The sequence below is a fragment of the Semicossyphus pulcher genome, unplaced genomic scaffold, assembly GCF_022749685.1.
Source record: "Semicossyphus pulcher isolate SPU_LCO1_2020_fin unplaced genomic scaffold, fSemPul1.0.p SCAF_9, whole genome shotgun sequence".
Taxonomy (NCBI): Eukaryota; Metazoa; Chordata; class Actinopteri; order Labriformes; family Labridae; genus Semicossyphus; species Semicossyphus pulcher.
Window position 1 is genome coordinate 19,034,327 of NW_027211770.1, and position 25,727 is coordinate 19,060,053.

Consider the following 25,727-nt stretch of genomic DNA (forward strand, 5'->3'; position numbering starts at 1 on the left):
CTGAGAACATAACACCAGATAAAAGGCAAGACTTAGGAGAGTCATGTGAGCTTTCATGTCCAACAAGTAATTTAAGCGTCACCCTCTGGCTGAAAAACATTAAGCCAATGCTGAAGTGCTAAAACTGCAGTACCTCGAGTGGCCACTTGAGGCAGGCTCCAAAAGCGAGTCAATCCCCATTAGCCCCCAAGCCAAACTTTACAGCAGACACAAACATATTTACAGCCTGGTACAGAAAAATGTCTGTCTAGCTAATTTCTCTATTGAAGACAACTGTACAGGGGGCAAATGTTTATATACCTCACCTTAGGGCTTAAAGGCATAATCAGGGGCGTGGCCTGCATTGATTGAAAGGTGGGTGCTGTTAGCTGTCTGCTAACTGTCACCTCAGATAATTCAGTCTCTGCATTTAACCTCTTGGCTGTGTTTGTGTTGTTGCGCCTTTAATGCGGGTCACACACTACAAGATAAACAAGCTTTGATCTATTTTTGGGCCTGGTTCCCCCCTTCCGACAGAAGTAAGCAAAGTCTAGATTTTTTGATGGTTTAAATTGTCTTTCCAAATTTTCCTGTGGTGTGAGGTATGTTGAGAGTGTTTTAAATCCAAAGTATTAAACATCATCACCAATCGTCCGCCATGATTGTTTACTCTGAAGTCACGTTTCACAGTGAGAGATTTAGTGAGATTTCCAGTTTTGAGAGTATTGTTGTGCTGTTTGGTCATATCGTTTCGCTCCACACACTACAGGAACAAAACTGTTGAATCTATCGTTATTTGTTGTCATGTGTGGGGCCTCTCACATTTTCAACATCTGTTAGGATTTAAAAAAATCTTTTAGTGTGGGCCAGCCTTAAGAGATTTTTTAATGCAAATATTTACACAGCCTTTTTTACTCTTCAGCGCCACCCTCATCCAAATATGGTCACTTCTGGCAACAGAAAACCAACATGGCAGTGGCCAAAATGCCGAACTTCAGGCTTAAAAAATGCAATCGAGAAACCAATCTGTGTGGCTATGTCCATTACTTATACAGTCTATGGATATTCTACCCCCAACCTTTGCTCATAATAGGAATTTGTAGGAGTTGTTGGATCTCTGTAAATAATATTCTAAAGCGTCTACAGCTGCCCTGTATGTTTTAGCTGCACAATTCTGTTGTGATTTGGTACTATATGAATAACACTGACTTGTTTCGGAACATTAAGCCATCAGGACCAATGACACTAAAGAAACTTGATTATCTGAAAGCATCTGAGAGTGATCAGTGTGTTTGGAGTCAGGTACCGACCTGGAGGAGGCCTCTTTCTGAACATCTCCACTCTGCTGGCGTTCTCCTGCTATGGCCCATGAGATTGTCTGCAGAGGGAAAGAAGAGGACATCAATGACACAGAGTTGCATGAGAGGAACTGAAGACGGAGGAAAGACGGAGGAAACGGAGGAGAAAACATGGCTGTGTTGATAGAACTGCAGGTATTTTTAGATATGTGTTGCAGAAAAGGCGCACATTTTTCATTTTGTCTTTTGGTTTCAGAGTGTGTGATAATATCATTTGCCTCACAGAGAGAAAGTTAAAATCAATGAGACATTAAATCCTCTACATAACAGGGCCATCTTTGGTCTGTTAGAGCCATAATGAGGAAATGACATTTAGCAGAGAGCTCTCTGTGGCACACAGTGTCTGGGGACAGGCTCGAGCAGATCCACTGTCAGCCTCCTCCTACAGAAGATGGGAAAATATAATAGTGTTTTTTCTCTTCTCCTCTCTACTAATCCATTCTCTCTTTCCCACATACTCCTGTCTCCTCTTTGTCCATTTATGCTGACCTGTTAATATCACACACCTCACTGCTTTCACTCTGTTTTATCTTGGCTAAGTACAGTGCAGGGGCTTTGAAAGATGAGAGATGGGGTTGCAGAGGCGAGGCGGTACACATTTTTCCTCTCTGGTTTGTAGTGCACACTAGAAGGTACAAACAGAATGGCAGACAGGGGCTAGAAGCAGTGAGCCCCCAATCAATACTCCTGAGAAAGAGCAGCTCTCTATTTGAGTTGGGACGATCAGCTTTCAGCTACAGTTTCAGCGCCGTCTCTTGCCGTGTCATACACTCTTCTCTTCTATTGCACGCTCTCAAATCCCTTCCTGCACCTCGTGCAACCTCTTTATCCATCTCATAGAGACAGTGGTGTGAGCATGAGACTTGTTTGCCGTGTTCTGTCACCTCTCTCCTCTCCTCAGTTGTCACCTACCTCCCTCCCTCTCACTTCTCCATCTGTAGCTGGCTTCTTGTATAACCTTATAGACCTGCAACGGCTTTATGGAACAAAGCTGGCAGCCCAGTGAGCAATAAACACCAGCGACACTCTGAATGTCTGAGCACCTTTCTTGGCCTCTGGGTAAAATTCCTTTATGACTCTCGCTGGAGTCTGGCTGAAGTTTAAAAAGAGAAATCCTTAATGTGGCTTTGAACTGCAACACCAAGCTCACAACCTCACATCTCAACTATGTACTGTGTTCAGTGTTGTGTAGTCCATCTCTGTTCTTCACATAGCAATACTCAAAGTATTTAACAAGGTCCTGTCTGACATATGCTACTACTAACAAGAGTTGGCCATCTCCCAATTGACCCTTCGCTAAGTCCCGCCCCCTTTGGTTACCGTTCTTGCACAGAAGGGGAAGTCAATATACTGTTTTATTTTAAGCCAATGTTTAGTTATGACTCCCTATAACGTTCATTATCTAATATGTTTTAGCACATTGCTAGCAAAACTAAATTAGCCCACTTTTTCCTTTAGTTTAAAGCGTGTCAGGATATTGCTCATGCTCGCATATTGTGGGCTTGATCCATACACTGGATCTCCTAAAGGCACAACAGTAAAGCCCAACAAAGGCCTGAACAAGTCTGCCACAACACTGGCACAAACCTAGGGCTGGTAAAATAAAGGTCTTCCACAATTTTTAAACCATGTCCAACATCTCTGCTTTTTTGGCTTCGGAAAAGCTAAAAAAATATGACACCCCCCTCTAAACTTTGAGGATATCTGCTGTCGGACTTGCAGATTCCATATGCACACCGTTTCCGCATTTCCCCTTGTTCTGAAAGCTTGACTAGTTACGGTTGCTAACCTAGGATTAGACCAGTGTCTCCCAACCTGGGGTCCTGGGCCCCCTTAGGGGGGTGCCAAAGATAGCTGGGGGAGTGCGAGGCTTTGTCTGCACTGAGATTGTCAAGATTATATTTGCACATGTTAAATAACTTACTTGATAATCAAAAGTCTGTTAAAAAATATATATATACATTAAATATTTGTATTGGTCCTCATTCAAATATAGTAGCTTCTTTGTAGGCCACACATCTGCAAACTATAGGCTGACTGGTGTTTTTGCCAATAAAGATTTGGAATGAATCACGTTATTGTTTTGGTGTACGTGTGTGCGGGCTGGGGGTCCCCGCCTTTCTTAGATACAAGCAGGAGCGCTCCAAGGAAAAAAGGTTGGGAACCACTGGCCGTTCAAGGGAGGGGCTTAGCGAAGGGTCAAATGGAAGGTTGGCGTTTTGATCCCCAGCTCCTGCAGTCTACATATCAAAGTGTCCTTGGGCAAGACAGGGAACCCCAAATTGCTCCAGAAGGCAGAGCCATTGGTGTATGAATGAGCGTGAATGGTTAAATCCAGATTGGAGATTGGCACGTTACATAGCAGCCTCTGCCAACAGTGTATGAATGTGAATGTAAAAGGTTGAATGTGACATGTAGTGATCTGAAGACTAGATGACATCCTACTAACATAGACCTAAAGCTTACACTTGTCACTGAAGGGTTAAAAGGAAGCCTCACAAACTGAAACAACAGACTACAATAACTAACAAAGTAACACTATTATGCACTTGCTTTGCCTGCTCTGTGGGCAGGTTATGCACTTTTTGAGGAGTAATTAAATCACGGGGGATTTAATCTCCTCTGACATACTACAATAATAGAGACTAATGTTGTTTCTTGTGGTTCTACATGCTGTTAAACTGAACCACATGTTTACTTTAGGGCAGAATAGGAAGCAGAGAGCAACAAAAGACTAGAATAACTCTAACAAAGTTATATCTTCATTTAATAAGGCTGCTTGGAAGGCTGGGTTTATATTTCTTGAGGATGAATTAAATTAAATTGAAAATGTGTGATAAAACCATGGCAATAAGGTGGTGATTCTGTTTGTTATTTCTTTCACAATCTCCACTGTCTGCTGTGCTCAGCTTGGTTTATGCTCCACATGCTAACACACTACCTGTCTTCAAGTCATAATTAAGAGGTGTTTATAGCAGTTGTTACTCACTTCTGTTATATTAATACACACTGAGGCAGTTTTTGTGGTTTCAGCATGCAAATTGCAGGTCAGCTACTTTCATAAGGAAGCACAGAGCAACACACAGCATCAACTAAAGACTAGAGCAAAGTTGATGTGATTTTCTTGTTGTAGGGAGGCGAAATCAAGGAGAAATTCAAATATTTACCCTTAAGATTATGGCTCCTTTGACTCCCATTGGGGGTGTAAATGTAAGTGATCACTGTAAAGTTACATGGCTAAGTTTCACTTTGACTTTGGGAAATTGTTGTGACTAATTTCATGCTACAATAACTTCAAAATCCCCTGAAACCAAGAACTGTATCTACTGTATGAACAGAGCAGCTTCACTGTATATCTGTCCAGCTGCAGTAATAAGAGCTGAACTCTATACAGTGTAAACCGAGACACACGTCAATACTTTCAGCTGATAAAGTAAGACTGCACTCGCCATACATGATGGGGGGTCAGCTAACCACCGCTACAACAGCCCAGGAAACACATACACACACCTACCTTTTCAAGTTGTCGTTATAAACGTGTTCCTGGTAGAGGCATGCTCGCTGCTCCTCTCGCCGAGGTCATGATGAGGTTCCGGGCTGGACTTTAACGAACTGGCCCGTTGAGCAGACGCGGTCACTGAGGTGGGAGGGTGAAGCAGGGACCGGGGATGAGCTGCTGGAGACACCGTGTCGAGGTGAGGGAGAGTTCGGCTTCGGCCAGGGGGGGAGGAGAGAGGAGGAGGAGGGGCTGCACCTTCTTCACCTGCTCCACCTCCGTGTGAACCTCCTGCACTCCGGCCCTTTTACAGCAAACTCAATGAGGATGGGGTATTTTACTCTGCATCAACGGTGGTGTTTTATTTTTTTATGCCATATGTTTGGAAATTTTAAACATATTTATTGTTGCCGATTATAACTTATGGTAGCATGTTCCTGTAGTTTTTTTGTTTTGTTTTTTTACACTTATTCATTAGTTATATATACAATTTGCCTCTTAAACAGCCGGAACACATTTACTTTTCAACATTTATCATTAGCCATGTGCTTTTTTTCCCCTTTAGTGTCATACCGCCCTCTGCTGGTCTGTCAGCGTTATCTGCTCAAACATCTGTTCACTGTTGCAACATCTGCATTATGCTCAACAACAGCCAAAGCTGCCTGCTGCAACATTCCCATTAGAACCTAGACTGCCCTTGTAGATATAACAATTACATTGTAAAAAATATGTTAATGTGTTAGTTCGTATTGTGCAAACAGATCATTCATAAAAAGATTTTTTTTTTTAAAAGAGTAAACAAAAATATCTTGAATGTTACAGCCATTTTTACACATTGGACCAGGATTGTAATAGCCATTCATTTTGTATTTTAGCATCATAGCGGCCATATTTACAGTCTACAGTATAGTGAGGTCAGTACTACAGAAGAGTGGGGCTTGTGAATAAATCCAAGCTTTCTACAATTATAAAGACAAAAGAAGACTACTGAAGACCACTGACATCATGTCCATTATTCCTTGTGAATGAATGTCACATGTAGTGTGTGACATTACCAATGTCACAGGCCACAAATTGGGTACAGTCTTGACCTTCAGGAACAGGCCTCAAAGGTTCAAACACATCATTACTCTGTAATCAGCCCTTTTCACAATTTTCTCCAGAGTGTAGTGGACTCGAGAGGTGGATGCAATCTTAAACACTGATGAAAGGACTCACATAATCACAGACCTACAGACGTTTGAGACCTGTTGATTTTTTAATCAGTCGTTACCGTACAGTAAAGCAAACCTCCCAAAAGACTTAAAACAACAAAGCAATGAAATGGATTCCTTTACTGTCACCTCTGTACAAAAATGCTGTGTGAGGCAGTCAATAACTCTGGAAGAAGCAGGCCATGAGTTGGGATTGTTTTGCAAACTATATTCCCTACCAATAACACATAGTTTAAATTTAATTTAATATATTAATACTAACTCCTTACCCTTCAATAAAATTAGAATTTAAAGTGACATTCATGTTTTATTTTTCAGTAGAAGTTTATTGCATCAGCTTGATATTCATTACAGCATTTAATAAAAGTAAATACAGCTCAGTAATATAATTTAACAGAATAAATCAATATTTTACAGACATCGGTATAAACAGCGTTATCACAATCAATATCTCTTTTAGCTGCCTCCATGTCTACAGGTTGTGTCTAAGAAGTTAGCTTCAGATAATAATAAAAAACATCCTTTTTACAGGAAATACAAGATGTGTTTGTGCGTCTCGACAACTGAACATATTTACAGTAACACTTAGAAATGTGCAGCCTTTAACTCTGCTCCACCGTCACATGGGGTGCAGGGCAGCTTAATTTTGTCACAGATGCTGGTGAAGGTGGGGAGACTCTCAGGAGGGTCTGGGTCAGGAAGGTGCCAGTCAATGAAGACAAAGTAGATTAAACTGCCTATTACACCTCCAATAGGTGGGGCCACCAGCGGCACCCAGAACCAGTAGTTGTAACACCTGGAGAGCAGACAGTAAGGAATTCAGATGAGTTGTTTTGTAGGCCGAGTTTATGTCCCCAAGCCTTTGAATTTTTTGTATTTAAACTTGCATACATAAATGAATGGGATTGATTACTGTGGCAATACCGGAGTTTTTATAGTACTATTTGATTTAAGCTCATTATTTTGGTATTATGGCCCAGTTTTTTATTGAACTTGCAGCTGTCAGGTTGTAAGAAACACAAGTCCAGTGGCATCTTAATGTCTGCTGTATGGTTACGTTTATAGTTATTTCGTAACATGTCAGTCATAACTGTTTTGTAAGGCAATTCACTATATATTCACAATGCATTATCATCATAATGATAGGCTAATGTTGTACTGCTGTGTCCCAGGTTCGCAAATCATTCATAGGGAATTTGACAAATCATCAATTGATCAGCAACAAGAAGACTTTAGATAGGCTAGTGAAAATGGAGGGCATTTGGCCTAACAATTCCCAGCTAACAGTAATTCCTAGCTAACTTTACCATTAGCTAGGACCAACGGTAATGTGAACATTACTGAGCAAGGACCAATTCCTAGCTAACATTGCTGTTATAAAGGAATTAGTGTTAGCTAGGAATTGTGCCAAGCTAGATAACATTACTGTTAGCTAGGGCTTTGTAGTAATACTGTTTAACATTGAACTTCGGTAGTAAGTGGGTGAATGCAAACTGTTTTATTACAGCAACTGTCTCAAAAGTAAGCATTCACCCATATCATAGCTAGCTGTTTGAAAGTTACTTAAGATACGAATGGCAGAAATGATTTCTAAAATTCTGCTACCTCGCTCTTGTAATAAATCATCCTCACTAAAGTGATTTGTCAATGGAAACAAATGGGAACAATAACTGGATGCAAGCATGTCTTGACATCCTCTTAATGTTACAAAAACATTCACTGCTAAAGTGCTTTGTACACACTTTTGTGTTGGATGTAATCTTTATGAACATAGAAGTATTCAGAATTGATTTAACCTGTCCCTCTGCATAACACTATCAAACGGAAAAGTGAGGATGTGAGGCTAAGGAGTGGTTGAATGCTAACGTTAGCTAATGATAGCTATTGGGTTGTCAAATACAGTCTGTTTACCTTGAAGTATTGCCAATATCCCTGTGGGTTTCATAATGGATTAGTTTTTCAGCTGCTAATCAATCAGATGTAAGATTCAGTTTATAGCCTATTACTTTCAACATGGAAAACAGCTATATAACATATCACTATTCAAGCTCTCATCAGGAGCGTGACCTCAGAGGAAAATGGCTGAATAGGTTGACTGTCATGTCAGGGCTGCGTCTTTATGAGGTTGTTCAGAAGTTATATATTGCTCCCTGTAGGCAATTATCAATTGATGCAGCTTTAAAAAAAATAGCTGACATATAAAGAAGAGTAGCCACATGAATATCAGACTATATTGAGCAAGAGTTTGCATCATGAATCAAACACCAGGTTATAATCAGATGTTATGTAACAAGCAAGAGACTTCATGTTCCCTTGATTCTGCAGGAAACAGCTCCAACGTCTGATAACCTCTGACATGTGATTTTCCAAGACACACAAGATCAAAGAACTGTAAGTATGGTAAGCAAATCATTTTCTTCTTCAAGTGCCAATTTGATAGCTGAATGATCAGTTTATCTGAATCAGCGAGCCCTAAATGTTTAATAAAATACAATAAATGTATTCTTGAGTTATCAGCTTGTAAAGTTTTTTGTGTTTACTACTGTGGATGTGCTCTGTTAATGTAAGATAAGATACTCACGTGAAGACCTCGGTTCCCCAGCCTGCAGTCAGCGTAAAGAGGCGTGGCCCCAGGTCTCGAGCTGGGTTTATTGCAGCACCACAGTTAGCTGACATGGACATGGAGATCCCCAGCACGATCACTGCCACTATAGGAGGAATCAGCTCTGAGGGAGCAGGGGTGTTCCGCTTTTCATCCAAACACAGGATGCACAACATGAGCATGCCGGTGCCCACTACCTAAGGTGAGTATAAAAAAGTGTTCGTTATTAGTTTAATTAAGGAACACATATTAAAGTGCTGATTACATTTTACACACGTCCTCCCACTGACCTGGTCAAGGAAGCTTCTGCCTACACTTATGTACTCAGAGGGATAAGTGGCAAATATAGACGCTGTCTCATTTTTGCCGTATACAGTCAATACTCCTCCACTGAAGTCCATTATGGCATCTGAGACACAAACAGAGGTAATGAGGCAAACAAAAACACCTACATACCGTATAAGTCAATGTGTTTGAAGCGACAGACATACCATAGTAGACCAGGTAGACGAGCCCTGATGCCACATACGCCCCCAGCAGCTGAGAGAGACTGTAAGGTACCAGCCTTCCCCAGGGCACCCGACCCATCACGCAGAAACTCAAAGTCACCGCTGGGTTCAGATGAGCGCCTAATGAGAAATAAAGGAGATGAAGGGGGAGGAAAACAGGAAGGAGGAAGAGAGAAGTGAATTACACTGAGAGAGATTCGATGGTGATGTAATCTCAGATTATTTGTAGCCATATAGTGTGTCAACTAAGAGTTGTTGTGTCCTGGTGGGTATCAGTCAGAGTGAAGGCCTTGAGGAGCTACACTAGGCGTCTTTGCAGAGAGCGGCAGATATTAGTGTTATAAATCTAGAGTGCTCAGATCAGTGGATGACTGCAGTAATGGAAAAATCATAAATCAGAGTGTTACTGCTGTAGTGTTTTGATGCATGATAATCTTTTAAGGACGTCAGTTCAGAGTGTGATATTGTATTGAGTTAGAAGTTCTGACCTGTGATGCCCTTGGTGAGGTACATGGCCGACATCACGCCCACAGAGAAGGCCATGTTGACTGACAGGAACTGGCCTTTAGTTTCTCTGCTTGTCTTCACCTGAGCCGCAGCAGAGCAGCCGAAGAGCTTCACAGAACATGGTGAGGACAGAGAGAAACCCCGAGAAGGCATGAGATGTCAGGAGAAATATTGTAAACTTCAGGTGTACAAAAAAAACAACAGTCCCTCCATGGTAAAAAACAAAGACCCCTTGAAACAGATACAAGCATACATATACACAATTATTTATTGCTTTCTTAGTAATGGGTGAATCATTTATAGGTCAAGCACACTTGGTCATCACAGATATAGGTTGTGAAAATGTGATTAAATCCACCCCCTTTATGTATTTAGACTTTGTAATGCAAGTGTCTTCTATCTAAGAGCTATGTAACAGACAATATGACTCTGAACTCCACAGATGAGAGGATGAGTTAACACATTTTGAAGTGGGGGTCTGTATGGATCATGTAATTACTTAATTGTATGGATTATGTTAATATATGTAAAACATTTTTCATGTTTTGTGATATCAAACTGCCGTTATTTAAGCGATATCACATGAGAGGGAGTGATGTTGTATTGAATATCATTACGGCTGTGATTCGGTCGAAGGCACGAGGCTGCAGGCATCACGACCTCCAGTGTGATATTGCTTTTATACAACAGTTAAACAAGCCGCGAATAGAAGTAAAAAGTAACAATCAACAACAGATTACTTTTTGCTCCACCAACTCAACTAGGTCCACAACTTAACTGAAACTGGACTTTTGTTGCCTAGCAACACAAACATTCTCCTGCACTCTGTGTCCTACAGGTTACCACAGATCAGATGTTTTTTTATCATGTACATTTAACTGTTTGTTTTAATAATCAACCAATGAAATAAGAGTCTACTGTGTGCTCAGAGGCACCAGCTTGATCAATGTAGACATAGCTCTGCTGTAATGTTAATTAACAGTATTCAGAACTCCTGGCTGAGGCGGAGTGATACACCGAGTGAAAAGTCCCAGTGATGTTGTTCTCTATATCGCCACTCATGGAATACCTCTTATCCAATCAGATTATTTGGTCAGAACTAACTTTGATATAAATGTATATAATCTTTGCATGTCATTAGATTTATAGAAAATATTGCATAGACATTTTAAACTTTGGAAGAGCTGGAAGTTTTAATGATGCTGTAATAATACCAAGTGTCAGTGGTTTTTTTAATCCTTAAATTTAAGGATGTCATATTTCCCTATGTCCTTTCATCCTACATCCTTTTTGAAGAGGCTTTAGTTATAAATTGAGACTCTTTAGAAAGTATGTTATTGCGGTTTGCCTGAATGTTTTTTCTTTTTATGTTGTTATTTTCAAAGATGTTCGAAATAAATAAATAAGTAATAAAAAAACTAAACTCTCGAGTTCAACGTATGCAAAACACACAAACAAAAAGTAATAAAATTAAATAAAAAAAAACTATTTAAAAGAATGCTTAAGATGCCTTAATCTTTTTTTAAATATATATTTTTTCACATTAATTTGTATTATTTTTTTGAAAGGATATAGCTCCCAATGACAGAAGGGCGAATCACGCTTGAGTGTCACTTACCAGCAAGACAAAAGTTCCCAAGAACTCGGCCATGCACTCTCGCACCAGAGCATTCCTCACTCTCAGATCACGCTTCTTTACCATGGCTGGACTTAAATCCCTCTTCTCATCTCACTCTAAACTCTGTCTCTATAGTTGGACAGACCAGCTGTCTATATGTCCAGAATAACGCGGTAGTCTTAGTATCTGTAGTATCCCACTTCTGCACGGCTCTGCCTTCTCCACCGCTGGTCAAACACTACGACTCATTTATTGGCATGTATCACCTCAGGATTGGCTGGAGCAGAGAGCGTAATATGCCTCAGCTGTTAGTTATATGAACAAAGGCCATAAACAGTCGGACTATGTGTTGACAGCACTGACATAATACAGAAACCTGTTTATTTCACCCTGCATTTTTCATTATCGTCTTCCTAAGTCATTTATCTGTGTCAAATCCATATGAGAGATGGATATAGTTTTTACCTGTCTTTCTTTCTCTCATAAAACTTAACAACTATCCACATCAATAAATCTTTTGTTTATTCCATTAAAAAAAAGAAACAAATAAATCAACTCTTATAGGCACATCACTGGACGTAGTGCCAAAACAGATGTTATAAAATGATATAAATATTAATTACATAAACACTGGTGTGGTGAAACAAGACGGTTGCAATTGACATCTTGCTTGTGATCAGAGAGCAAGATGTCACCATAACCCCCCATCAGTAAACTCTGGACTCCTAATGTGTTATGTAACCTTAATAATGGACATGTAGGAGGTGATAATCTTTGCTGCTGATAATTTTCAGAGGGGCACCTGACTTTGGCACAGAGAAAGGTGTTGACATAAGATAAGCTATCAGTCCTGAGCCGTCACTTATTAAAACCTCTGATTTCTGTCATTTTAACAGCTTTTTCTTGTCGGGACATATTGTCAGTGTATTTCATTTAGTTTGGTTATGTGAGTAAAAGTGAAACTAGGATAATCTCTCCATAACATAAACCCTGAAATGGTAAGCTGACATTGTAAAATTAGCTTTGTCTGCAGATAGTGACATATAATCTTATCACATCTACTGTTGAGGAGTATCGCTGCGTGGTAACGTGTAAAAGGACAGATATCTTGCTTCAGAGTTTCATCTCCTGCAAACTGATAGAGAGATAATATCATATCCTGCTATCGCCCTCTGCTGGTAAAAGAATAAAAAGCATCAATTCAAGTTAGGATTTATTAAAAAGCAAAATAAACTCTTGCAGTTTATCTCTATTCACAATATAGTACAACATGCGTTTTCATTTACAGGTGTAACATCACTAGCTTTAAACTGATCAAACTATAAGTTAAACGTAACTATAAGGATGGATTAATAATGTGTGAGCCGTCAGTGCACTTTAATTATGGCTGGTAAAGAAATATCCCAGGCCTGAGGTAGATCTTGTAGAGAAAGTGAGAAAAATATTCACTCTTGACCTGGTATCCAAGATTATCTTCTCTTTAGGGCTTTGTTATAATGTCGATAAAAACTATAGCTGAATTGTTTTAATGGCATTATCCCCAAATAGCTGAAAACATAGCTTAATACATGTCAAGTTCGACATTGCTGTCTCTCATGGATGGATTATAGTATCTTGTCCAATATCAGTCACTGAGCTCAATGATCCTCAGGTTAAAGAGGGCGACGCAGCACCACATCCACAGGCCCAGAGGGCAGTCTTCTGATCAGAGTCCACGCCTCCAGGCGACGCATCCCCACCATGCTCACACTCTCAATCTCTACGACCTCATCACCAGGACGCACTTTGTCAACAGGGCCTCCTGAGGAGACAGGGTGGAGAGGGAACAATCAATAAATGGCTTTAATGAACAAAGACAGGTCAGCTTGAAGTGGCAAAAAGAAAGAAAAAGGTAAAGTAAGAAGGTTTTCAAATATCATTTTTATTACTCTGAGTTGGTTCCTAATAATGCTGCACAAACAAACCTATATGTCGTTCTCTTTCAGCCTTTATAGGAATTAAGTGTGCCCTCTAAGATGCCCCAATTAAATAAAATGTAATTAATAAGTAATAATGTGCTCTCCAGGGTGCCCTTTTAGTCGAGAAAATGTGACACAGTGACCTCAAGGTGGCAATTACAATGAAGGTAATAAAGGCTCTTTTATTGTGTGTCTTATATGCTGCCCTACACGCTAGAAAATGTTGTGCATGCTGGTGTCCCACTGCATTTAGTTGTTGCCCTTTTTTATTTCTTCGCCACTGGAGTTTGGTGTGCAGGAGCTTGAATGGCCTGCAGGGAGAACCTAATCTCGCCCACACCTTTAAGAAGAAGTGGAATGTCCATAGCAAACCAGATGCAAACATGTTCATAGCATCCAATGTCCATGCCTGACCTCACTAATGCTCTCTTGGCTGATTGGTAGTAAATCCCTTCAACACTGTTCCAGAATCTTTTGGAATTACTCCAAGTAATGGAGGCTATTTCACCAAAATAAAACATCCTTTTTGTGTGTGTGTGTGTGTGTGTCCAGCTCTTTGAATTCTCTCACCCTGGAAGATCTTCTGTACGGTCAGTGGTCTGTTCTCCTGACCGGAGCCGACACCTCCCTCCAGGCTGAAGCCCAGATCCCTGCTGTTCTTCTCCAGGCGCACACACACACACTCACCTGACAGAGCAGCAAAAGCAGAAAAACACAGATTTTAAACTTCCGCAGATAATCAGAACCAATGTCTTCTTACACTCTGCTGAAGTATGACCACTCACCTGTCTCAGTGGCCTGAGTCTCTGTTGGTACCGGATTTTTTGTCTGCGCTCCCCGTTTACTAACACTACTTATCGCTCCCCTCCTCAGGACCACCACCCCCAAATCCCGAGTCTTTGCTCTTCTCAGGACCCTCAGGGCCTCCCAGTGGGGGAATCCACTCAGTGCTGTGCCATTAATTGATAAGACCTGGTCTCCTTCCCTTATGGAGCCTTCCTTGGCTGCCACCCCTAAGTGAAACACCTTGTGAACCTGAAAAGAAAACAAGAGACGCATGAAGCGACTGAGGACTTTGCATTTAAATATATTTACAGGGTAGAGAAGGTTTTTACTTACAGTGACTGGCTTGTTCTGGTCAGTACCTCCCGCCAAACTGAAGCCTAGTCCAACTCCCACCTCCTTATGAAGAACCACAACCTGCACATCGTTGTAGTCCTGCAAAGAGGGAGGGTAGATTGAACGAGAGATGTTAATTTAATGATATTCTAACATTTTATTACATAACTAAGTGGAGTAAATATGTGAAAGATTATGAGATGCTATGAACAAAGGGGGCTGGTTTAAAATAGCAAATTTAAATGAGTGCAACTGCAGCCACAGAAAGAGACTGATATAATTGACCATAGTCATACAGCTGCCATTTTTTTTCTGACCTAAGCACACCAGCGCGGGAAGTTTAAATGCTGTCATAATGTTTTACCGCTGTCTCCCAAGTATTGAAATCATATAAACGTAGAGAAGTTATCATCAATGCTTCCTGATCGATCAGCAACTGAAAAGACAATGGATAGTGAAAATCTTGAGGAACATAAGGCCATATATCTAGTTAAAACAACATACTTGAAAACTCATAAGCTACTAATAGACAACAGCTAATGTTAGCAGTCAACCACTTCGTAGCTAACATCACTATTTGATAGTGTTAAATGGCAGGAGCAGAAAGGCATAGGCCTACATTTTTGCTAACGGTATTGTTAGCAAGGAATTTTTGCCTCTCCAATTATCTAGCTTTTTTTGCAAGCTTACTTGTTAGCATAGCATACCTAGTTAGCAAGATTACGCTCAAGGAGCAAACAGTAATGTTAGCTAGTTACACCTTTTCCCATTTTATCGTGTGACACTATCAAACAGTAATGTCAGCCAGGAATGGTTAAATGCTCATGTTAGCTGTTGTCTAATGGTAGCTAATGGTTTATCAAATAAGTTGTTTCACCCTGAAATATGGCCTGACTGCCCACTGGATTTTCCCTTTGCATTGTCTTTCCCGCTTCTGATCAATCAGGAGTAAAATAATAATGATATTTCAGATTCTCTTTGTGTACAAGTTGCAAACCTGGAACACAGCAGTACAACATTATGACAGCATTAGAGCATCGCACCCTGATAATGACATCAGAGGAAAATGGCCACTGTGCGAATATGGTGAAAAGCATGGGGTAAGTTAGCAAAGTGGCAATAATAAGATTGTTTGTTCAATACCACAAGTTCAAAAACACAGCAGAGTAGTTAAAAGTTACTGATGCTCAGCTGTTTGTACCTGCAGAGTGCTGTCCCCCAGACTTCTGACATCCTCCAGCAGCTTGTCGAGCTCCTCAGTGGGCAGCACAGACACATGGGAGAAGGCCGACATGTCTGAGCTCAGCGAGGCAGACCGCCGACCTGTAGATGGCCACTCATCGCTATCGTTCTCTGACTCATAGTCCACTCCAGCAAAGTTACACAGGTCCGAAAGACTACAGAGAGGAAAGCAGATTTCTGAGGGTAAAAAAACTGACCAAATATTCATAGGAATACCTCCAATGATGCAAACAGTACCCACCTGACACAGAAGCTCCTACGATCCGACTGGCTCATGTTACTAGTAATGGTCACCGAGGACTCTCCAGAGTCAGAATCATAGTTTGAATCCTCATCCTTCTGTGTACTTTCATCATCATCCTCATAATCATCATCATCATCATCCCACACATTAATCTTCGGGTTCAAGCCGGCTACCCAGGCATCAAGGTCCAGCACTTGTTTCTTTCCTTTTGGATAGGCTGCATTAACATCTGGAGAGACGAGATCAACTGGCGTACTGTGGGATGAAGTGGTGGGGGCAGGAGGTGGAGTAACTGGTTCAGGTATTTCGGCATCTTGTGTGAGGACGGAAGTGATTTCATTTTCACTGGCTGCATCTGGAGAAACATGTTGTGGTTGAGTTGTAGGTGAGAGAAAGGGTGATTGGTTTGGAGTGTTTGTTGGAGTCTTGTCTTCATCACTGGCAGTTGAAGTAGCAATGGTGGTTGTTTTCTGCACACCAGTGGACGTGTCGGTCAGAAGCAAGGATGTTAAATGCTCCTTTGGTTCCTCAGGGCTCGAGACTTTGGAGAAATCTGTCTCGTCTATGTAGAAGTTTCTACGCTGTGTTTGAGTTCCTCCATTTATTGGTATTTCTAGGGTGCTTTTGAGTCTGGCATACTTGCCAAAATCTTCAGCACAATTGTTACCGCTATCTGTCTGTTCTCTCTCTTCTCTTTCTTTCCTCTCTAATCTTAGTCCAACCTCGTCCACTGATAAAGACCTTTCAGACCCGAGCTTCTTTCCTGCTGTCACTTTGGCCTCAGGTTTCTCTCCTCCCTCTTTCAGTTCTTCCCATTTGTCTCTCAATCCACCTATGGCTTTTGCTGACCCGCTCTTTTTCACACCGTCATTCGCCCCGCCGAGTTGTGTTGGCACAGAGTAGGCCCGTCTCTGCATCAGGACTTGTCCTGTAGCCAAACCATGGGATCTCTGTGTCAGAGCCTCAAACTGATTGATCTTATTCCTCACACTGGCTGCAGACTGGACCGACGACCCTTCTGAGATCTTCTTCCTCTCCATTGTTTTCATTGTGATTTTCTGTGGGTTTGACTCAAACACATCATCAGTGCTAATACTCTTCAATTTAACTTTTTCTTTCGGTCCGTCATCAGTGCCTTGCAATTCAAGCCAACCAGTTCTTTCTCTCAATGTCCCATTTATAACATTAGTCTGGCCTTTTTCCTTTCCATGGTTCACCCTGCCCCAATCAGTACTTCCACTTAATCTTCTCTCTCTCAACCCAGGCGAGTCCCTCCAAGAAATGGATCTCTTCACGTCAAATAAAGCGTTCGACTGTGGAGGTGTACTAATTCCTTCTGCAGCCCTTGCAGCTCTTATCCTAGCTGCTCCTGTGTTTCTGCTTCTTGCTCTATCCAGAGACATTGTTCCCGTGTCTCCTAGCCCTCTACTCAAGTTGACGCCTTGGATCTGTCCTTGCCACTGTCCCCCTGACACTCTCTCCCTGGCTCTGCTTGGAGATAGTGAAGTCTCAGAAGAAGAATCTTTTTGTGTCCAGGAGAATGAATTCCTGCCTTGCACTTGACTAAGGCTGCTCGTCTGTCCTGATGTGAAACGCCTTGGGAAAGTTCCTCCTGCTGCCGAGTCATATGACCTCGTCTGAGGTGGAATGAGAAAGTCTTGGTGATGGGGCGTGACAGGGGTCGAGGAGTCCCGGATTTTGCTGAAATCTTCCGTTTGTCCAACACCAGCTGACCCGTAGAGTTTCTCTATGCGCTCCAGTATACTCTGACCTCCTTTGGGCCCAAACGTAGCAGGTGTCACTCTGACAATAGAGCAAGGTCCAGACTGGGACCTTATCCTGGAGGGGAGAGAATGGCCCTTACTGGTCCTGTCCAAAGTCTGACTTATGTGACTCACTGGGTTCCTTTCTTGGACAACATTACTTGTACCTGGAGAGTTGTAATAGGCCTGTATTGAAGACCTCAACCTCCCCTTGGTGCCTTCAAGTCTTGTCCTTTCTTCCAAGCCTCCAGAGAGTTTACTGACGTCCCATAATCTTGACGAACTGAACATATCAGGCCTTCTCCCCCGCTCCAGGTTTCTTTCCCCTGTCCTCCAATCCAAACTCTTGCTTCTATTTGGCACGTTGTATCTCCTCAACTCTGTCCTGCCACGGCTTTCAAATAAAGTGTTTCCACCTCTGTCCGTGCCAAACTCTGTGATTGTTTTGTCTGCTGTGCCATTCTGGCTCAGCCGAGAAGACATTTTATGGCCTAATGTGTCCTCCCCACACTGACCTATCAGACTGCTGCTCCTCCCACTCCTGGCTTGATAACCAGTGGCTGAGTGATCCTCCACCTTGATTGAACCATTTGCACCAGTCTGCGTCCCATAGCTCAGTCTTTCTCCGACTTCCTCAGCACTCTCCCTCCCTTCCTCTGAAAAGCCTCTGGGTTTCCTAACACCCGGCCTGCGGGTGAGATTGTAGGAGGGAGAGTTAGCTGAGCGGACAGTGAAGAGCGCTCCTGTCCTCTGCCTGTTGAACTCGCCCGCTGGAGTAGGAAGCAAAGACAAGTCCATTGTCCGAGAGTAAACAAAGATAATGACCACCTGTCAAGTGCCAAATCCCAAAAAGAGAGTGAACTTGATATTTAAGAGATTCCAAGCAGCTATCTTTAAGACTAGAATCTGGAAGCAGCTTGTCTGAATGTTGCAATTTTCAGCGTGTAAAAACCAATAACTTCCAGTCTTCACATTGGCTTTTTGCACAGAAACAAATACTGCTTTACAAAGTTTGATAATTCTGCGACACTCTGCCGTTTCTCTGTCCTGTGGTCTTGAAGTGATGACTCCTCTGGGCCCCTCTTCTTGATTTCTTGTCGTTCTGTCCCTTGAAGTCCTCAGATCCCCAGAACGACTTCACCGAACAGCTCCCATTGCCTGCCAAGCATACACAATTTTACAGATTTCCATCCTCAGAGGCAGATTGGTCTGGAATGTTGTGATACGTGGATTGCGGTCGCTCTGGCTCGTCAGAATTGTCAAACAGAATCACAGAGTAGCTGAGGTCAGTGAACACAACATGTTTACAGAGGAGCATAAGGGAAATAAAAGTGATAAGAAGAAAAGGTAGAAGAAAATATAGAAGATGAGAGAGATGTCATTTTGCAACACGCCCCTGTCCTCCTGACATTCCCCCTCACACAAACTCAAAGAGCCCGTCCACAGAACAGTGGGACTCAGATAAAGCTCTCTGTTGTACACACATATCATAAATACTGTTTACACAAGCAACATACTCGTGACTACCTGTCAGCGTCAGCTAAACCTGAACCAAAAACTGGAAGAACTCACCTAACAGCAATCCACTCTGCGAAAACACTGTATTAAAGAGTCACAATCAGTCTCTGTGTAAACCGGTGTCACAGAATAAAGACGACAGACCGAAGCCTTGTGACAGTGGATTCATGAGACATGATCAGATTAGATGAGATCAAAGTCACTTTGATTTACATACTGCAACTGACAGAAAGGTAGCATTAGTGATGGACAATGGCTCATCAGGGATATCTGAGGTTACAGCCATACACAACAGGCATTGTCAGTGGGCCATTGGAACTATCTTTGATCATTAATCAAGTCAGAATCAGAATACAATCATCTCTATAGACATTAAAGTCAAATACTTTAAACAGCTGGTTTACTGAACAAATACAATATAAAAAGGCAATTAGATAAGCACTGCCTGGGTGATAATATGAGCTGTTTGCAGCTTTCCTTAAAGTCTAGGTTACAATGTGTAACTTTGGGAAAACAGTCTCTGTGGTGCTTTCCAATGCAGGTGAGGCTCAGTGTCGGTTTACAGAAACACCTGTTCTGCTAACAAACACAAAACCTCCCATCTGGGTAACCAGGGCAACACCGCACAGTTGGCTTTAAACGCTGATTAAACAACAACAAGGACACGAATGCACCCAGACATCAGGCAGAATTACAGATATTTACTCCACATTAGTCCCGTCACACATTCACAAACACATGTCCCCTTACCTTTTCTTATAGAGACGTCTGTACTTGTCCGAGACCACCGTGTTGACACGGGTTCATGCTGAACGCAGCAGCTATAATGACATCAGCTCCTCACTCCTCTCTCTCTCGTCTTCTTCTCTTTCCATCAGCTTTGCATGATGGACTGTGTACAGTGACGCAAACCTGCCACACTGGTTTATCCTCTTGTCCTCTCTCTCTCTCTGTTTGTCTGTCTCTCTTTTTCTCTCCTCCCCCTCCCATTGTTGTTCTCTCCCTCTTTTCCTCTTCTCACAGGGTAGCATTCCTGACTACAGTTCAATGTGTCACCCACTAAACAGCGCAACAAGGAGTGCACACACACACATATACATGTCACATGCTCAACATACACGCCCTACAGAAAATTCAAACTCCATCCAACATCAGCGTTTTGTAGCTCAGGGGAGAAGAGACGCAGAGCTGATAGTTGTGTGAAACGGAACAAGCATGACATTTCCAAACACAGCCTTTTATTATCACCCCACCTCAGGCAAACCTGAGTCTAATCATCTGGGTTAGCAGGTATCAAAATACATAATAGCAGTGCACCTCTAATTGGGACCAGAGACAACAAAGAGCTCATGTAGACCCAGAAATACCAGCAGGGATAAATATTGTTAAAAGTACACCTCTCGTATGACACATGTTCAACCTAACAGAGTTCAATTGGAAACATACTCTGTGGGAATGTAATACAGACTGGAGGAGTAAAGTATCTGAGATCGCTGGTTTAAACTAGAAGAAGAAGAAGTGTTGTTCGTGGGAAAACTGGAAAAAGTAGATTTAAAATTCGATAGACTAAATAGATTAAACTTAACTGTACTTACATTTCTAATGGGCGCGTAGATGTTCATGCTCTTTTGCTCCTTTTTTGCATGCACCTGCTAGTGTCTTCCGTTGAGACTGAGGAAACTGTGGTTACCCCATAAGCATGCTGCAACGCTGAATAAGGGGATGTCTTAATGTATTTCTGAGGCTGTAAAAATTCAGAAAGGACTGAATTACAAACATTGATACAAGGCTGATTCTTTGGCTCGTTATGATCTAATCAATGAATAGCCTAACAGGCAGATGGCTGGTAGGTTGCGTGGCATTCTCAAGACAGAGATATGTCTGTTAGTAGGGGTAAATAGCTACAGTATGACTCCACAGACACCCACCCTTGTTCTTGACAGAAGAATGGCACTCAGTGTCTCTGCAGGATGGATGCAAATCACTGTCCTGCTCACAGACACACTGGTGCTTTAAATGCATTCTTTAGGCTGTAGGACCCAGAGGCATGTGAGAAGGGCAATTTATGGTATTTAATCAGTAAGTCACATTGGATAAAAATAGTCATAACCACAGTCATATCATTGTCAAGCAACACAAAAATAAACTCAGATCAGACATTTTGTGAGGTTTAATGTGATTTTTTGTTTATGTGACTGTAGGTGCTGGAAACAAAAGGAATTACTTGTCTCTATTTTCTGTCAGTGTATCTTAAATATGTTTATTCATCTGTTTGTTTGTTTATTGGGTGAGGCGTTGTGAAGATACTTAACAGTAGAGGGCAGAAAAAGCCAGAGAAACGTCAGAGCAGACGTCACCCGCCCTTAACCGTTCACGTGATCAACGCGGAAGACAACAAGCTAAACCAGCCAGTGAAATGTAACAACCGAGAGCACTTAACTTTCCTTTAGTTCCCTGTCTTATGTCTTTCGTTTAGTGTAAGCTTTATGTGTTTTAAAACGACAACTTAAATGAAACCTCGTGCCTTTTAAAAGATGTTGTACGTACTTTAAGCGTCGTTTAGCTAACGTTAACGTCAGTTAGGTTAGTAAACAACGTGCCGTTTCAAAATGAAGAAGGATTCACTTCTCTCAAGCATTAACGTGGTGCTTGTAATGGCCTACGGAAGTCTGGTGAGTCTGTCAAATTGTTATAGTTTAATTCAAGGTCCAGTCTAGTCAAAGAGCCCCAAAGTCACGAGACTTTCAAATATACAGACATTACAATACTTAAAACTTTACAACCTATTCAGTACACAACGAGTTTCGGCATGCAACACCACTGACAAAATACCACTTACCACACAAACACAATTACATAACAGGAAATCCAACTGTTAGTCATTATAACTCATCATATAAGAGTTCATATAAAAGACTTACAGATCACCACATCAGTGCAACATACATTGTTTATAAACATTTCGCTATATTAAATCAACTTACACCAGCTAAACATCATTTCAACATACTCACTTAACAAGACGTGTGACTTATTACATATTGCTATTAGCATTCAAACGGCAATTGTATGAAGAACTTTCATTCAGATTTTTCCATTCTTATTTATTCATTTAATTATTTTCAGATCTACTTATTTACTGTGTATTTCATTTATAATTTGCTTGTTTGTTTGGCATCCACTGGCATCCTCTGCAGTACTCTTAAAGAAGCTCTTAAAATCTCTTGATTTTCCTCTAGGTGTTTGTTTTGCTCTTCATCTTTGTCAAAAGACAAATTATGCGATTTGCCATGAAGTCTCGGAGAGGACCACATGCTCCCCTAGGCCACAATGCTCCTAAGGTAACACTCACAGCATATTGAATCAGAACCGTGATGCTGGACAATGTTTTAATGATTAACTATGATGATATTATAGCTGTGTGTTTTTGTGTGTTTGCTGCAGGAGCTGAGACAAAAAATTGAAGCCAAACTGTCTCTGGTCCAGAAAATCCACTTTGAGCCTCGTCTGCTGTCCCCAGATGATAACCGGCTAAAGCACAGAGAGCAGTCTGGTAAGAGTGGGACTCAAACACACACACACACACACACACACACACACACACAGCAGAAATACCTACATGAGCTTCAGTGTACGTAATAATGTGTGTGTGTGTGTGTGTGTGTGTGTGTGTGTGTTGCAGCTTCCTACGACTACCTGTACAGGATGAGAGCACTGGATGCCATCAGAGACACTGGTGAGCTCTCTCTGTCACAGATCTTAGTTTGGTGTTGTTGTCATGACAAAATATAAATCCGTCCCCACTGATATAACACAACCTCTACTTTCTGTCAATAGATCTCCCTTTCCGTGAGCTGGGTGGGACGTCCACCGCTGTGACGGGGAAAAGACTTCGGACCTGGCTTCTACAGCTGAAAAATTCCCACTGCATGTTCCGAGACAACCTCATCGACACGGTGCTGGACGGGTACAATAAAGCACGGCACGGGGCAGAGGTCAGTGTGTTGGGATAGCAAACGTGAACAGAGAGTTCTTGAAGATGACGTTTATAAAGCAGACAGGAAAAAGTTGTCAAACTGTGATAGCTAGACAACTGGGCCATACCTGAAACAGCTGGTATGTTGCAGTATTCTCAGTATGCTGTGGTTACCTAACAAAAGCAGTCCATAGTAGTAGCTTGCTGTGTATGGACTGTGCAGCAGCAAACAGGACAGGATGCTGATGTTGTCCTCTGTCAAACCCCTTTTCACAACTTACACGACTAAAGGATCTGCAGCTAGCGCTGTGGTTCAAGACACCACAGGAAGTCTGTACCTTGACGAATCAGAGCTGTTATGGCGGCATGAGAGGGACCTACATAATATTAGACATGTGGTTTTAATGTTGTGGCTAACAGGTGCAAAGCATCCTTGTGATGCATGATTTTTACTCTACAGCCCATCTTGCTGTGCACTGTATATTGAGATTGCAAGAAAAGCTGACATATTAACTGATATCTGTTCTTTGGCTCCTGATTTTTCTTCAGGCCTTTGGTGAAGCAGAATTTTTAAGATACCAGGAAGCTCTAACTGAACTGGCCTCTGCGTGAGTATAAACACAACCTTTCCTCTAAGTGCTCCCTGACAGATTTTCCTTTTATGCTAATCCCTTTATGGAATGTTAATCACGCACCAGGAACAATCTGTTTCTCTGTTGGTTTCAGTGTCAAATCCCACAGCAGCAACAACAGCGGCAGCTCTCCAAGCCAACACCACCAGTCTGCAGCCAAAGACCTGACCAGCAGCACAGAGCCTGCGAGCTCCTGCTCCTCCCCCACACAAACCACCTACCTCACATCGTCAATGCAGCAGCGCAGCAAGCGGCCTAGAAACTTCCTGGAACTAAAGAACTTCAAAGACAACTACAACACATTGGACAGCACATTATGAAAATGTGTGAAGTCCGTCCAACAGAGAGGTCGAGGACAAAGCACTGCTGCCAGGGAGGAAAGTGCCTAGTTACTGTCACTGTAGGCCGACAGTTTAGAGTGAAGTAAAAACACTGCCTTTATTTATATTAATAGTATTGCCTGGTTTACAATAAAGTGCACATCAGACTACTGTAATAGCCCTCTTTACCTGAGTGTAGCCTGTGCTTATATCCTGTATTAATGCATGTATGAGTGCTACAGTAAGAAAGGTTGATTTGACCAAAACAATACCAGAGCTATAGAGCTATGCAATGCCATAAGACAATCAGTATTTATTGCACAATGTAAAGGCCTATGCAGACTAACCGACTGTATTTAAACATGCCGATAGTTAACAATGTTTGTTGGGAAAATCAGTGTTAACGGCTGCCAAGCACTGTTTATGTCTCTTATGTTTACATCTCTTTACGCCTCCGCTGTTAAGTTTCAGCTGATTTTTTAGCCTTTGTTTTACAGAAGCCATACTTGATTAAATGAACTGTGATGATTATGTGCGATTCTTACTTTAAAAGTTATCTCGGTGCAATGTGAATTAACAGTGTTTCAGTGCATTCATTTGTTTTTAATGTCTCATTTTGACTCGTCTGTTTTTCGAACTACACTGGCCCTCAAATATCTGAACTGTTGGTTTCCTTTTGCAGCATTTTGTGCCTTGGTAATTTTATTTTCAGTTTATTTTTGTAAGTTGCCTATCAAATAAAACAGTGACATACAGTCCAAATAGTGTACAGTGTTCTTACATGTGGTTATTGTAATTTTCAGTGTGCACAGCGTCCAGCAGAGGGCGCTCCCGTCAGTTTTTTAAAGAATAGTTTTACCGCATATTATAATTGCATACAGTACACATTGAGTAATAAAAGCAGTCTCAAGTTGTTTCTTCAAACAACAAAACAGCGGCTTAAAAAGCATACAATTATAATAATGATAATTAATATTATTATATGGCGTATTTCATACCAAGCAGGGTGAAGTAGGTAAAAAGCAATACTCGTGTTAGAACGCAAAATTAACAGTTTACAAAACAAGTGGACATAAAGCTACCACAGGTACAGGGTTATATTGTCGATCCTACTGTCATCCCCCCCTCAGACCCCTTAGATGTCTCAACACTGGTGCCCATGCCTTATCAAACAATTTCCTGCAATTTTGAATGTAAGCTTCTCCCAGCTCAGCCCAGCTCTCTGAGCCACATCTCAGATGAAGGCACAGCATCGGACCTCCATAGTCGCAAAATACGTTTTTTTTTTTAGCCAGTGCAGTACCAAGATACACCGACCACTTGTTACTGCCAGTGCCTCAAAACGTGTTATTCGTAGCCCCTGGATACATCTTATTTACTTTCACTTTCGAGTAGTATAAGTTATGTATTACTTTAAAGCTCCTGTGAGGAACTTTCGGTCTGTGTCAATTTTGCCGACCCCTGCGGACAAAGCTGTGCCTCGTTCCTTTGCAGATGTTGTCCTGTAGAAAAACACATCCTGCTTCCTTTAACAGTCATATGTATCACTGACTTACATTTTTTCCTTGGAAAATGTAAACAAAGGCAGCGTGCAGTTAATCACTTCGGCTGACACCTACCCCCCCGCCAGCAGTTTGGTCTGGTTTGCTTTTGTAGCTCATATAGAGTAATA

At 41.7% G+C, this 25,727-nt stretch overlaps 3 protein-coding genes across 3 annotated transcripts; 1 reads left to right on the forward strand and 2 right to left on the reverse strand.

The window, feature by feature from the left end:
• Positions 1 to 6,632: 6,632 nt before the first annotated feature.
• On the reverse strand, positions 6,633 to 11,367 carry aqp10a (aquaporin 10a). The gene is made up of 6 exons (XM_069656352.1): positions 11,284 to 11,367; positions 9,647 to 9,773; positions 9,141 to 9,278; positions 8,940 to 9,058; positions 8,629 to 8,846; positions 6,633 to 6,843 (listed from the first exon to the last, which is right to left on the reverse strand). The coding sequence occupies exons 1-6, from the start codon at positions 11,365 to 11,367 to the stop codon at positions 6,633 to 6,635; spliced, it is 897 nt and encodes a 298-aa protein (XP_069512453.1).
• Positions 11,368 to 12,483: 1,116 nt separating this feature from the next.
• LOC138583661 (uncharacterized) lies at positions 12,484 to 20,300 on the reverse strand. The gene is made up of 8 exons (XM_069655608.1): positions 19,878 to 20,300; positions 17,441 to 18,767; positions 15,844 to 16,552; positions 15,562 to 15,757; positions 14,361 to 14,459; positions 14,027 to 14,276; positions 13,812 to 13,928; positions 12,484 to 13,084 (listed from the first exon to the last, which is right to left on the reverse strand). The coding sequence occupies exons 2-8, from the start codon at positions 18,405 to 18,407 to the stop codon at positions 12,936 to 12,938; spliced, it is 2,487 nt and encodes an 828-aa protein (XP_069511709.1). The 5' UTR covers positions 18,408 to 18,767; positions 19,878 to 20,300; the 3' UTR covers positions 12,484 to 12,935.
• Positions 20,301 to 21,546: 1,246 nt separating this feature from the next.
• On the forward strand, positions 21,547 to 24,808 carry cunh1orf43 (chromosome unknown C1orf43 homolog). The gene is made up of 7 exons (XM_069655607.1): positions 21,547 to 21,799; positions 22,367 to 22,468; positions 22,572 to 22,680; positions 22,810 to 22,863; positions 22,965 to 23,122; positions 23,653 to 23,711; positions 23,830 to 24,808. Exons 1-7 carry the CDS (start codon positions 21,737 to 21,739, stop codon positions 24,053 to 24,055), a joined length of 771 nt encoding a protein of 256 aa, XP_069511708.1. The 5' UTR covers positions 21,547 to 21,736; the 3' UTR covers positions 24,056 to 24,808.
• The last annotated feature ends 919 nt before the right edge of the window (positions 24,809 to 25,727 follow it).